At 40.5% G+C, this 15,965-nt stretch overlaps 1 protein-coding gene across 3 annotated transcripts in view; it reads right to left on the minus strand.

The window, feature by feature from the left end:
- The window catches only part of spag9b (sperm associated antigen 9b), a 58,087-nt gene extending 43,041 nt beyond the window's left edge, over positions 1–15,046 (minus strand). For all 3 annotated transcript variants that reach the window (XM_046853558.1, XM_046853557.1, XM_046853556.1), the window contains exon 1: positions 14,556–15,046. In XM_046853558.1, the coding sequence (XP_046709514.1) occupies positions 14,556–14,855 (300 nt within the window). In that variant the 5' untranslated portion in view covers positions 14,856–15,046. The remainder of the gene's footprint in view (positions 1–14,555) is intronic.
- Between the last annotated feature and the right edge of the window lie 919 nt (positions 15,047–15,965).

Here is a 15,965-nt window from a genome sequence, read left to right on the forward strand (position 1 = left end):
TGTGCAACTTGTACAATAAAATTATAGTGTACAACTAAAGTTATACATGATTTAGTGTAACGTTTCTGCAGGTCAAGACCTTTTTGAAGACTTTTTAAGACCCTTACGAATCAAACTTAAGATCTATATCATGGCATCAAAAACACAAGTTTTTAGTAACTGGCCTTTTTTTTCAATCCGAGTATCGCAAAACTTGCACCGTCTGTGGTACAACCCGAGAGAGACTCGTGAAAAGAAGAAAGCCGATTGGCTGTTGCATGTTGGTCTCATTTGAAGTCGTAATACAGTGAAATATATTTGCACTGGTGATCTGCACTAGAGGACCAGCGAACTTGAGACTTTTTAAGACCTAAAAGAAGTTTTTCCTTTTTTAGACCCCGCAGAAACCCTGGTCAGGTACTGATGTAGGTGAGGTGAGGACGCCTGCGGTCCAGTCAGCGCTGCAATTCAACCAAAAGGTATTGGAGTTTGGAGATCTATAGCAGGCCACTCAAGATCTCCCAGTCCATCCCAGATAAACCATATATTCATGAAGCTGGTTTTGTTCACATCCAAAGACATTCTATACAATTGTGTGCCTCTAACTTTGTGCAAACAGTTTGGGGAAGAACCACATATGGCTGCAAATGTACAGGGTCTCAGTCAAGTTCATAAAAGTTTGCTTAAGACTCTCTTAACGTGCCCCAGCTGAACGTTAACAGCTGTGTGCTGCTTTCATCACCACCGAATCACCAGTGAGTCACTGCAGGCGTTAGCTGAGCTTATTCATGCCATCTTAGCTCATTCACACCAAGCTGCACTTAACTGTGACAAGTGGAGGAGAAGCTTTAGAGGATAGCTGTGGAGAGGATTTTCTTCCCCATCATGCACTGTTTTACCACACACACACACACACACACACACACGCACTGTCTGAGATGGGCCAAAAACACATTTCCTGGAGGGGCTACGTAGAAATAACATCTAAGCTTTAGAGGATGCAGAGGTGCCTGAAAATTACCCCAATCCTCCTTTTTAAGACCCTTACGAATCAAACTTAAGATCTATATCATGACATCAAAAACAAGTTTTTAGCAACTGGCCTTAAATGTATTTTTTTCAAGCCGAGCATCACAAAACTTCGTCTGTGGTACAACCCGAGAGAGACTCGCGAAAGAAGAAAGCCAATTGGCTGTTGCATGTCTCATTTGAAGTCGTAATACAGTGAAATATACTTGCACTGGTGATCTGCACTGGTGGACCAGCGAACTTAAGAATTTTTAAGACCTAAAAGAAGTTTTTCCTTTTTTAGACCCCGCAGAAACCCTGGTCAGGTACTGATGTAGGTGAGGTACTGATGTAGGTGAGGTGAGGACGCCTGCCATCCAGTCAGCACTCCAATTCAACCATAAGGTATTGGAGTTTGGAGATCTATAGCAGGCCACTCAAGATCTCCCAGTCCAAATAAATAAACCATAAAGCTGGTTTTGTTCACATCCAAAAGGCATTCTATACAATTGTGTGCCTCTAACTTTGTGGTCACAGTTTGGGGAAGAACCACATATGGCTGCAAATGTACAGGGTCTCAATACAAGTTCATAAAAGTTTGCTTAAGACTCTCTTCTTGTACTTTCATCTTTTTATGCATCAATTAATCCAAACTTTTAGAAGTAACCCTGATAGAAAACATTGCTAGTGATTCTCAGCAGTCGTTTCCGCACCGGTATGCGGTGGCGTAGCCCCGGCTAAACGCGAACAGCTGTGTGCTGCTTTCATCACCACTGAGTCGGGTTTCTGTGAATCACTGCAGGCGTTAGCGGAGCTTATTCATACCAGCTTAGCTCATTCACACCAAGCCGCACTTTCAACTGCGACAAGTGGAGGAGAAGCTTTAGAGGATAGCTGTGGAGAGGATTTTCTTCCCCATCACGCACTGTTCTACTGCACACACACACACACACACACACACACACACACACAAAAAAATTACCCCAATCCTCCTATTGAGTGCTGAAGCTCAGTGTTTATCCATTAGAAATTAATGAAGGGGCGAACAAAAAAATAAAAAATAAATAAATAAAAAAAGAAGTCAGGAAGTGGAAAAATACAGTACACATATGCCTGGATAGACAGACAATCTATTTATCTATGATTAGACAGACAGACACCATTTCGGGGGCTCAGGGCTTTCAGTTCGGTACGTTTTTGACCCTTTTTACGCCTCGCACTTTGAGCCCAGTGTCAATGTTTGTTTGTTTGTTTGTTATTACTATTAAACTTGAAAACACACAGCAATAGTAGAGATAGAAAAATGTAAACAAGAAAGCGTTAGCGCAGTGTCACTGTGGCTAAATATAAAAATAATGAGGGAAAATATAAAAATCCATTTCAAATTACTCTAAAAATGGTAAACGCGCTGTAGGGTCTTAAAGTTTTAGTTCGAAATGATCCCAAACTGTGGAAACTTTGCATCTTCTTCCATATAAATCTCCACCTCTCCCCTTGCTGTTTTCTCCACGTTCCTCCCTTTTTCATTCTGCAGCGTCTTCTGTGTTCCCCATCCAAAGCGCTCCAGAGTTTAGCGGATGATATATTAAAACAATCTGTAGGCACGTGAAAGCTCCAACGTGTTGCCCAGTCCCGTGTGGGTGACTAAAGACTTACATAATGGCCAGACAGGTGGTGAAATGTATTAATACAATGACAAATAGTTGCACCTCTTCCAACAATCATTTCTAGTCAGCGTGCAGGATGTGAGCCCTGTCTTTCTTTCCTCAAATAAAATAAAAATTAAATTAAAAAAATAAGCAAATAAAAGCTTTTAATCAAATATAGTTTGTGTCTATTCTGTTATAAGTTTACTCCAAATTAGAGCCATTGCTATTGATTTTTTTAGTAATCGTATATTCTACCGATTATTCCAGCGATTAATCGAGTAATCGGATAAGTACTTTTTATTAAAGAGCAACTCTAAATATACAAGAGAAATTAAGACGGGTCTCTAATAATGAATTTGTATCCTTTTATAAAAATGTAAAAAAAAAAAAAAAAATTATTGCTGAAATTGCACAAGAATATCTGAAAACTAAACCCATTTAGTGCATTTAATTGCCATATTTCTCCACGTTCCTCCCTTTTTTATTCTGCAGCGTCTTCTGTGTTCCCCGTCCGAAGTGCTCCAGCGGGTGGTGCATCAGTAATAATGGTCCGCAGGGAAACGCAATGCTCGGTGTGTAGTTAAATGAACTAAACAAAGCATGAGTTTTTGTATCAGAAATACTTGAGGAATCGTTACAGCCCTACACTAAATATGAAAAGGACCCGTGTCAGTTAATGCAGCAATAACATATTCCAGCCATCTTTCCACTAATGGGAATTAATTAGAAATCTGTGGAAATTTATATAAAGCATAGGTATAAAACATATGTGTGGTCATAAGTGGACATGCATGCAAAGCAGTACAGATTTTTTTTTTAAATGATGTAATTGTTAGTATCATTTTGTTGCACAATAGCTTAGACAGTACAATGAAGCTTCAAACATAAATGCATGTAATATTGATGTAATTTACGTGAATATTCATCAATAAGGACATTTCTTTTACATTATTTTGAGTGCAGGATTGAAAAAGTGTAGCCTCAATAAGACTGCAGTAAATGTAAAATTCAACTGAAATTGCATTAAATCTTGATGATTTATTTTTTATTTTTTTTAACTACATTTAAAGGTCCCTGTTATGGGATAAACTGCTGCAAAAATTTCCAGTTTATTCCCATTCATTCCCATGGAAGGATTAGCTTTCACCATCCTTGAATAGTGGAGGTCATGTGACTTGGGGGGGGGGAAATAAAGAGAACTGAGAAAATGTATAAAATAAAAAATACAAAAGAAAATGTAAACAATTAGAGCAAAGGAAAATATTTCAATAAAAGCCAAAAGCATCCCCACGCCATGACACTTCCACCACCATGCTTCACTCATAGCGATAGGGATATGCTCTCTTCTGTCGGCTGAACTTCTGCTCTGTCAAAACCAAAAGGTTTATTTGGGGTCAAAGGAAAATATTTAGCAAAAGTAAAAAAGAAAAGCAAAGCAAACACTCTGGTGATAGTCTAGAAAAAGTCTAAGAAATACAACTAAAATTTCTGCAGTTTACTTAAGGTGGACAGGAAGGCTGTATTTTCCACTGGCAATCGAATTTCAAAAGCCAAATGACGCACACCGAGTATCTGAGTAAAGAATCCCATGACCAAGATGCTCCCGGTCACTCATATTTACATCCTCTGCAGCCAAGTGCCTTCGGACACTGCTATAGATGTTGACAATGCTCACCTTGTGATGTGCAGAGTACAAAACTGGCCTTGGGACCAAATTAGGAAGACAAAGATAGCAATAAAACAGATCGAGTGTTCCACAGAAGTTAAACTATCATCACAAGAACCATCCAAAATAGTCGATGTCAAGATAAAGAAACAAAAAGACCATCTGTTTAATAGTTCGGACTTGCCTTGAGGCTGTTCATAAGGCTTTAAACAGAGTTTAATGCGGCCAAATGGCTTTTCATGGAGAATGAAAGACGTGGTGGTGCAGGACATGTATGAGGACAGTGTGACAGCAGTGAAGTGTGCAGTAGGAACGACAGACTGGTTGAAGGTGGAGGTGGGACTGCATCAAGGATCGGCTCTGAGCCCTAACCTGTTTGCAGTGGTTATGGACAGGCAAAGCCAGTGATACGATACATTAAAGATACAATGCAATTCGGGGGGGAGGATGTATGCTTTTCAATTTAATATGGTACAGATAGTTCGGTTTTATTTCTATGTTTTTATAAAAAAAAAAAAATAATAACATAAAAGAAACAAACCCAGACGTTCTTTTTCTGTACTGTCTCCAGGAAGATGCAGCTCTACCTCTGCCATCATAATCTGTATTCTATGTGATTCTCAGCACACGCCTCGGCCTCCGTAGTGTTGTGATAGGGCATATATACGTCACGTAGCAGCAGTGGTGCTGAGAGAACGCGCTTCTGAAACATTTTAGCGAGGAGAAATCAATCTGCATATCAAATATTGGTCACAAATTATCGATCGGTTTGTAAATGATAAAAGTGTGGCATCTATTACTTACATATAAATCAGATTGGAAACTTGTATTCAATGCCCACGTTTTTAAAATCGATGCACTGCGTCGTTAACTTTTACGCCGATGCGAATCGGTGAACCTTACCATCCCTAATACGATTGCATTGGATCCAAAGAGGGGGCGTCAATTTTGATTGAAAATTTGATCTATTTATATTTATCAAACAGACAGAAAACACGATTCTCGCAACTCGCGTTTACGATAAACCAAATCTCTTGAGCTGAAATGCTGAGAAATCTGCACTCAGCACCAGGGGTGGAATAACCCATCGCGTTTGAGTTTTCCCCACCATGATGGAAAAGTTACATAAGGCTTATGAGGGATTGGTTGTAACAAACAAGTTCTGGCAGGTAACAGACGGCTGCGATCAACCGTACGAGCATCTCACAAGACTGATAATGGTGTTATTTGGCTTTTGGTCTGCAAATTCCTGATTCGAGATTTCCCATGCAGTAATACTGTACATGGTTCTTTTTTCAGTATACTTGTAGCACATTGTTACTGAGATCACACAGAACAAACCATTAATCCAAGCTACATAGTTCTTCCTCAAACCTCGCTCGCGAGCGTCTGCTGAATGAGTGTGTGGGAGGGTTTCTCTTTCACCATCTCTTTGCATTGCTCATCATATGATCCACAGGACAACGTTCATATGACTTCGCTGCAGAGGAAGAAGGCCTGGGCTGTGTACAGCCTGAACGTTTCCACGCATAATGATCCCCTTGTGCCGAAAACCGATACAGAGGAAGCACTGTGCTGGCACTCTATTCACAGAGCTCTCTTTAAGTCAACTGCATCTTCAGTCGCCTTGTTGTTTCTACGGGGCACAAAGCCATAGTTCATAACCACCACGGCAAAAGCATACGAGTTCTGCGGAAAACAGCAGATGTACATCATATTGTGCAAAATAGGGAGTGAGTCCCGTCAGAGAGCTTGTCATTACTTGTCAGAAGATTGTTTCCATACTTTAAAAAGATTTGCTCTAGATTTGCCAGACAAGATTCCCTGCTGATTAAAAACATCCCCACACCATCATACTACCACCACCATGCTTCACTAAAGAGATATATCCACTCACTGCTTCTCTCAGGCAAACCTACTGCTCTGTGTCAAGGTTCAATTTCGGGCTCCTAGGGGTCTGTGGCGGAACTGCAGGGGTCCGCTAATAAAAAATATAAATTATTAGATTGAAGTTCGATTCAAATTAAAGCTAAAGTTCATGTAAATGTACAGCATTTTCACAAAAGTAAGTACACCCCTCACATTTCAGCAACCATTTTAGTATCTTCTCAAGGGACAATAATGTAGAAATGAAACTTGGATATATTTTAGTCACTGTGCAGCTTGAATAGCAGTACAGATTTAGTGTCCTCTGAAAATAACTCCACCTACAGCCATCATTGTCTACGTCGCTGGCAACAAAAGTAAGAACACCCTAAGTGAACATGTCAAAACTGCCTGAGCACTGACAAGCAGACCTTCCGCTTCTGCACCCTCTAAAAGCAATGCTGCTGCACTCATGAATCTGTTTTTTGAAGCAGACTCAAGGGACTCATGGACCCTTGCGAGGTCTGTTCCGAGTGGAACCCATCTTAGAAAACCTCTGTATGACCCTGACCACTGTACTGTAACCGAGTTACAGGGTGTTACTGATCTACAACAATTCTAATTCTCAAATCCTCAGAGAGTCTTTACTATGAGGTGCCATGTTGAACATCCAGTATGAAGTAAGACTTGTACTAAAAGTACCAAATTTTAAATGCTCTAATAAAAAAAAAAAAAAAAAAAAAACACATTTGTATGGTCCTGTCAAGCAGACAAACACATAATGAATAGCACATGTGGCTTTGCATAGTTACATCACTTAGGGTGTACTCAGTTTTGTTGCCAGATATTTGGACAATAATGGCTGTATGATGAGTTGTTATTAGAGGACAGAAAATCTGTACTGCTGCACACTGACTACTCTAAAATATACTCACGTTTTTATTTCTATAGTATTGTCCCTCATGAACACACTGAAGTGGTTGCTGAAATGTGAGGGGTGTACTTACGGGACAAGTGCAAACAACTTAAATTGTAAAAAATCTATTAAAATATACAGACAACGGTGCCTGTCCAAACAACAACATAGTTCTAATTGTCTTAATATAAATAATGCAATATGATTGGTTATTTTGTTTCAAGGGGGTCCCTGTCCCATGTCTCTATCGCCTAAGGGGTGCTGAAAAAAACTTTGAAGACCCCTGTTCTACAACGTTCCCTCAAAAGCTTCTCAAGCTACACATTTAACATTCGAAACTGCAATATGTGTAGCAATACTGGAAGAGGATTGAAAAACCGAACGTCTTTTCTCTCTCGGAATAACTCCGTAAACTCTCCATGGAATCTATAGCACGTCTGCCAGCTCCCACATAGAGGTGGAATATTTTTTTTTTTGACTCTTTTTCCTTGTTATTTTACAGTTTAGCTCGCCTGGTTTTAGTTGGTCTCCACTACTGCTGTGTGAATATCCACCCTTATGGAGACGTTTGTTGGTTGCACTAAAATAAAAAACTATGATTTGAATAACAAAATGAGCATGGCGACGGTTCCTAAGGACCCGCGGTTTATGGTTCAAGTTGCTGCGGACTCGATTTTGCTTGTCACTACATGCATCTGGAACATTCTCAGGAATAATAATATGAACTGGAACAATACTTCCAGTGAGCTTATTCACCGATTTATCCCATTACACACAACCACAAAAACCCAAAGTTGATTTGATCTGCCATGCCATATAAAAGTAGAGCAAAATATAAAGGAGGGAGGGGGGTTTCAGGGATTTGGGGGCTTCAGGTCATTAGAAGTCACTGAATAGCTTTATGAAGCATTGAACTCTATTGTATACTAAATTGGGTGGTTTCTCATTGTACTATACCTTTCACTGAACTACAAATTAAGAATATTTTGAAATCACACATGAGATAATAATGACTAACTTCAATTTGTTAGGTTTGGTAAATTAGACCCTCATTGTGTACTAATCAAATTTCCTAATGTATTAAAATGACAGATTAAACACTTTTGTAGATTATTCGGCACCGATAGCTGATTGCTGGAACTGGGGCTGGAACAACTGATTGATAAAACAGATAACAACCTATAATGAAAACGCCGCTGTCGATTCATCGGGCTGCTCAAGTTAACGGTGCGAACAAACACTAAATCTAAAAGCAACAAATAAATGTGATTTACTGCGGCTTTACTACATTCAAATGCTTGTTTTCAACGTTTGTATATTTATTTTATGCACATAATGTCATTATTATACAATTTAAACTAGTTATAGATTCTAGATGATTATATCTTCATAAATAAACAAAATAGGTCAAAACAATGTTGTATATTTTATATAGATTATTTTTAAGCATGGTTGTCAACTTGCCATCTGCAAAGATCATTAAAATGAATACAAATGTTCATATGTTCAATATATATGTATTAGATGTATAGATTGCGTACCGATGGTTTTATCCATGTAAAATGAGAATTCTTCAAATCGCTCTGTTGAACCCCCACAGTGAATACAACACATTCACAAAGAGTACGAAAAAAAAAAAAGCCTGTCCAAGAAGCATCCTGGCTGCAAAGAGGAGCTCCGGAAGTTTCTTTTCCCCTCCCTGAGTACATTCCTGGCCCTTTCCAGACATTTCCTCTCTGCACCTCCAAACAAACTGTAGACCTTATACGTGATCTAGATGTGTGGTGATAATACAAGACAAAATTGTTAACACACCTCTTAAAGACATACATGACTCAAACATCACAACGTTGAATGAAAAATGTATCAGCTGACCCACTGAGCAAGGACAAGCATGACACAAGCACACTCACAGTAATCAAACTCCCATTAAGATTTAAAAATTTTTTTTTAAATGATCGAAAAAAAGACCAGAAAATACTCATATAGCGTCATGATCTCATCTGTTCACACCTTTACAAAACATTACAAAATATGAGGATTGATTGAATTTATCATCACCAGCATCCATTCCATGACTCATTTTGCATTCGTCTCCATAACCACACGTATAACGAAATTTCTGGTCATTTTATATGACTGACGCTTCTCAAGCGTCCTACTCTTAATGACCGGAACGACGCAGCGCGGCGTCCCAGTGAATGACCCCCGAGGCCACCGAAACGCACGGTGCTAACGCAAAAGGGTCGTGCACCGGCCCTTCTCTTCATTCTCTACACACAACAGGATCCTGTGACCTGAAAGTGAGCCTGGCTTTGAAGAAAGGAGAGGAGCACTTTCACTGCCGCCAGGCATATAAAAGAGAGCGAGAAGGAGGACACAGAAGCAAGGCAGTGTTCCCCCATGCGTTTCGCCAGGCCCGGGGGTGTCCCTGCGGATTTTATTTAGAACAAGCAGGTGACTGTTGAGCAGTAGCAACTGGCAGGCAGCTCAGATGTGGAGGCTGGGCTTTATGAGGGTCTCGCTGCAACTGACCTACATGACTGCACCATCCGCGCTGCTCGGTTTCGTAATCCACACAAATTCTTCTGAGTGGATCGTGTCAGTTCGCTTCTGTGGTACGGATTCATTGAATAAACAGGCTGTATTTACATTGTATAAGAGCATCAAACATACTCTTTCCCCCCAGTAGCCTTTGATGCCTGTACACCCTAAAAAAAAAAAGCATTGCCACCCCATCTGCCAGCAGCAGTGTTATCCCAAAGTCTAATTCTTTCAAATACATTTTATCAGTTTCCTCGACCGATTTACAGCAGTGGGGTTTCAATGCGAAGACATAAACAACATATACCCAGAAATAATAGCAAGAAATCTCGTCTTCCTACTAAAGTGTAGTCCGAACAAACGACGCTTGTAAACTGCTGCGATTTAGTGAATTGAACCGATTTAAACGTAACCAGCCTGATCACAAACAAATCACCATATCGGACTCTTCGAGTGACGATTTAAAACACAAGTTAAATAGTATATAAAGCACATATTTGTCTTTATTTATTTTTTATATGTGCCCAGTGTATACACCGATTATGCCTATCATTGCATGAATTCTGAACCAAAATGCTTGCTTGAGTGTTGCCACCCCTATGCCACCCTATAAATAATTATCCAGATCCTCCCCTTTTTCTTACTGACTTCTAATAACCTAGAAATACAAATAACTTTGAATTACAATACACAAACACCAAAAAAAAAAATAAACACAACTGCATGTAAACAATCATGTTGCCCCAAAAAGACCACATAATCTCTACCTCTAGAACGTTTGGTGATCTGGAGCACTCAGGTGTGTGCCTACATCATGCCAAGATGAAAAGAACATCAGTCAAGGCTTCAGAGAATCTACGGTCTCTGTTCATCACTCTGGGAAGGGTTATAAGGCCATCTGCAAACAACTGGAAACACCGTTCTACAGATTGTTTACAAGAGCTTTCAAGACCGTTCCAGGAGAGTGTGAATTCAGTCTGAGGGGAGACCATTTAAAGAAATGTCCATGACGGCATCATTAAAAAGAGACTGAACAAGTATTATTTATATAGACACTTTTCTCCAAATGGAAAAGTCCGGCAAATCTGAACGTCTGAAGACGACGAGGGGGTTTGAATGGCAAGGTCAAGCCCAGACCTCAACCCTATTGAGATGCTTAATGTAATGTAAAAGAGAGCATGTCCTGAACGATTGTCCTTAAACATCACTGACAAAATAAAGAACAGTAGAGAACAGAACATATATATATACACACACACACACACACACACATACATATATACATACATATATATATAAATACATACATACATATACATACATATATATATATATATAGCCGACGCAGTACACAGTGACATAACAGATACAGAGACAACTTCTCCAGAACCCTGGTGCTACAGAACAACATAGAGCTACATCACAGGACATAGAGCTACGGACTAAACTAAGTGTCCTCGCCAAATAAAGTGCATCACAAAAGACGATACAAGACGGTGTGGGACAGATGCACAAAACACAACAGCACCGACCAGTAAACATACTGAATAATGTGTTATAATGTACAGTGTGCAAAAGAGAAATATAAACAAGAGTGTAAACAAACATAACATTTTGCAAAAAAACAGCAATCGTGAGGTGCAAAACAGCACGTAAACAATAGAACATGATTCATATAATATGGGTGGAGCTGAAGATATGGATGTGTAATGAATTGAGTGCGAGTTCATGTTGTAACAGTTCAGTAACACAGTTGAGTGTGTGTGTGTGTGTTATGTACTGTTCAGTTCTGGGTGTTAAGGAGCCTGATTGCTTTAGGGGGGAAAACTGTTGCACAGTCTGGATGTGACTTCAGACTTCTTCTAACGCCCAATGGCCAGCGGGAGCATTTTAAGAATACTGTTTACATCCGAACCCCTTTCAGGAGACAGGATCGTAAAACTCAACTCTGGAATACACGATCGTCGCAATATGAAATTTTAATAATCGGCAACACACATGACCGCATGCAACCTTACACCAGCACTGAAAATGAATTCAAGCCTGTTTTTAGGCTTCGGACAAGTAGATGCTGATTACATGCTCCTATTCAAGTCACTCAATTCCAGACAGCATGCAGAATTAGACTCTTGAGATCCAGGCTCCTGTAGGTCTAGTGAACGTGTACGGTATGGTGTTATGCTGCTCGTGGGAAAAAGAAAACAGCGAGTGTGTGTTCCTGGTGAACTGCAACGGGTTAATAGAGTGCATGTGTCAGGATTTGTAAAGAACGTGACTGGATAGTGAGAGAGGTATTAATGACAGAGTCTAAACATGATCAGGCTTGCCCATTTGCTGAGGTGTGCCTTTAATCATTTTGTATAAGTGTGTGTGACAATTAGATGAACTGAGCAGGCACCTGGAAGACATTTAGAGAAAAAAAAATTCACACATCTTGAGGAACAGGACACGGGACTGTGGGGCTTTTTTTTGTGTATACATGGTTTCTGCAATGCATGTGACATGTATCACATGTTCCCACAAAAGCCCAAAGCTGATTTTGTTAAAGCAAGTGCATTTGCGATTCTATGCACTTCATGATCTCAAAGAAGGAAAAAAAAAAAGAAAGTGGTAGCTGAGTGGTTAAAACTTCTCGGTAAAATATCAGGTTTGAATGCAAACCGGTTCAACGGACCAGTAAGAGGAGTGCGATTTTGTTTTAACAGCCGATCGATGAAGACATCAAGACGGCTTGAAGAAGACGACGACACACCCATCAGGCATAACATGATGGCGTTATAACATTATGAGTGGTAAAGTGAATGAACACCGATTATCTCTTCATCATGGCGCTTGTTATTGAGTGGGATGCATTAGGCAGAAAGTGAACATTTTCTCCTCAAAGTTGACGTGTTGGAAGCAGGAAAAATGGGCAAGTGTAAGGATTTGAGCGAGACGTCTAGACGAATGGGTCTGAGCATCTCTGCAGCTCTTGTGGGATGTTCCCGGTCTGCAGAGGTCAGTATCTATCAAACATGGTACAAGGAAGGAACCGTGGTGAACGTCGATGCACGAGCAGAGCGAAGGCTGGCCCGTGTGATCAGATCCAACAGACGAGCTCCTGTGGCTCACATTGCTGAAGAAATTACCAGACTACATAGTGGAAACCCCTACAGATGCATCACATGAGCTTTCACAGCATCACTGCTCCAGGATCTGGTTAGATCGCGACCTTGGGTCTCGGTCTGTATAAAATCGCTGAATGTTCTTGTAAGGGTTTTCTCCACGTACTCCGGTTTCCTCTAAATTATTATTAAATCAGTACTGAAAATCAGGGTCAAGGGACCATGTGACTGATTGAACATGTTTTGGATTTCTGTAAATGCAAGTTTGAAAGTTTCAAGACAATGATTATGATGAAGGTAATGAGGATGACGATGATGAACCTACATACTGAGATCCAGTGGAAAGAAAAAGTTTGTGCACCCCTGATCAAACCGATCCTATATAGAGATCAACCTCACATATCTGGAGTTTTAGTTAGTTTTGTTTGTTTCCTACAGAAACCATCACGCACCTCCTCGACGCCTTTCCTCAACGACTTCTCCCGCTCGTACTGGGTGATCAGCTGCTCGTTGTCCTCTTGAGCAGCTCGATCTCCACCTCGTGCTCCTGGTTCTCCGCGAACACCGAGTCCAGGTTCTCCAGCACGGCCACCACCAGCGGCATCAGCTCCTTCACAACGTCCTCGTCGTACTTTCTGATCAGACGCTCGAACTCGCGGTAGATGGAGCTCGCCAAGCCGGACACCCTCTCCGACATCATGGAGGAACTCCCCGAGTCCTCGTGATAAAGGACTCCGTCCTCCATCTCCATCTTTTCTCTTTCCCTCTTTCCCTCTCTCTCTCTCCTTCTCCCTTCTTGCTTGTCTTGTACTTCTCGGAACACGAAGCTAGCTAGCTAACTACTTCACAAACATAGCTAGCTAGTGAGCTAGCCACGATAACGTCCAGGGTTTTTACACAAGTTAAAACTGACTCCAATAAACTTTAAGGAAATTAAAAAAGTAAAAGAGAAAAATTAAACTTCTTGGTTGTCTCGTAAACTGGTTGTCCTGAAACTGCGGGGGAAATGGACACGCATCCTGTCCACCTCAATCTCCAACTAAAGTCCCGACTTAAGAGTTGTTGACTGGAGCGTCGCCGGGTGACGTCACTTTCTAAAAGTGGGATGGGCGGGAACAGGAGAGGGAGAGAGAGAGAGGGGGTGCGGTGGATCTGTCATTTACCTCAGGAGTGGTAGTGTACTTGCTACTGTAGATCCACTGGATCCATTTCTGTTTTTGAACAATATACCAAATAATTTGGAATAAAATCACACAAACACTCCACAAGTAACACAGTCTGGTAATGTCGTGGCAAATGTATTTCAAAAGGAAGAAATTTTCTAACAAATTTTCAAATGCTAATCAAAAGAAAGAAACTGAAGACATGATACAGGGTCTTGGTGACCAAGAAAAAGGACTAGCAAAAACAAATTTTCAAGGAAGCACCCAAAAACACAGTCATTGCACAATGTGGGTAAAATCCCAATTTAAACCTTGTTGACTGGAGCGTTTGAGTTGTTGATTGAAGGATCTGTTAGATCCACTGGATCCATTTCTGTTTCTGTAAAATATACCAAATAATTTGTAATAAAATCACACAAACTCTCCACAAGTTACACAGTCTGGTAATGTCATGGCAAATGTATTTTAAAAGGAAAAAATTTTCTAGACAATGATTATGATGAAGGTAATGAGGATGACGATGATGAACCTACATACTGAGATCCAGTGGAAAGAAAAAGTTTGTGCACCCCTGATCAAACCGATCCTATATAGAGATCAACCTCACATATCTGGAGTTTTAGTTAGTTTTGTTTGTTTCCTACAGAAACCATCACGCACCTCCTCGACGCCTTTCCTCAACGACTTCTCCCGCTCGTACTGGGTGATCAGCTGCTCGTTGTCCTCTTTGAGCAGCTCGATCTCCACCTCGTGCTCCTGGTTCTCCGCGAACACCGAATCCAGGTTCTCCAGCACGGCCACCACCAGCGGCATCAGCTCCTTCACAACGTCCTCGTCGTACTTTCTGATCAGACGCTCGAACTCGCGGTAGATGGAGCTCGCCAAGCCGGACACCCTCTCCGACATCATGGAGGAACTCCCCGAGTCCTCGTGATAAAGGACTCCGTCCTCCATCTCCATCTTTTCTCTTTCCCTCTTTCCCTCTCTCTCTCTCCTTCTCCCTTCTTGCTTGTCTTGTACTTCTCGGAACACGAAGCTAGCTAGCTAACTACTTCACAAACATAGCTAGCTAGTGAGCTAGCCACGATAACGTCCAGGGTTTTTACACAAGTTAAAACTGACTCCAATAAACTTTAAGGAAATTAAAAAGTAAAAGAGAAAATTAAACTTCTTGGTTGTCTCGTAAACTGGTTGTCCTGAAACTGCGGGGAAATGGACACGCATCCTGTCCACCTCAATCTCCAACTAAAGTCCCGACTTAAGAGTTGTTGACTGGAGCGTTTGAGTTGTTGATTGGAGGATCTGTTAGATCCACTGAATCCATTTCTGTACAATATACCAAATAATTTGGACTAAAATCACACTGAAACACTCAACAAGTTACACAATCTGATAGTTTTGTGGCCAATTCATATCAAAAGTAACAAATTCAAACACAAAGTTTAGGATCCAGGTTTCTGGTGCCAAATAAAGATGATTTGTTCCATGAAAGCACTTATTAATATATAGGCTCTTTTAAAGCCTGGATGAAGTCCTGACTTCAGATTTGTTTCCTGGCTGAATCTGGCATTTACCTCAGGGGGGGTAGTGCACATGTAAGATCCACTAAATCAGTGGCTGGTCCCCAAAAATGGCAAGCAATATAGAAAGAAACTTAAGTCAGGATCCAGGGTTGTGGGGTCAAGAAACAAAGGACAAAGTTCCATGGACACCCCAAAAAAAAAATCAGTCAATGCATTTCAATCTTTATATACCTTTTACTGAAACCTGGGTAAAATCCTGGCTTAAGAGTTGTTGACTGGAGCAGGTGGTAGTGCACATGTTAGATCCACTGGATCCATTTTTGTTACTGTAAATTAATAAGCCAAATTCACACTTTGAAGTGCTCGACAGATTACACAGTCTAATAGGGTCATAATCAATGAGTATCAAAAGGAAAAAGTTCAAAGTTAGAATGCTTTAAATGCACCAAAAAAATTACACAATATGTATATATTTTTTTTAAATCGTACCTCATTGTCTTACAAATGTTTAAATGGTACATTTGTAAACTGCACACTTGAAAATAAA

This window comes from Silurus meridionalis, chromosome 7 (genome assembly GCF_014805685.1).
Source record: "Silurus meridionalis isolate SWU-2019-XX chromosome 7, ASM1480568v1, whole genome shotgun sequence".
Lineage (NCBI taxonomy): Eukaryota > Metazoa > Chordata > Actinopteri > Siluriformes > Siluridae > Silurus > Silurus meridionalis.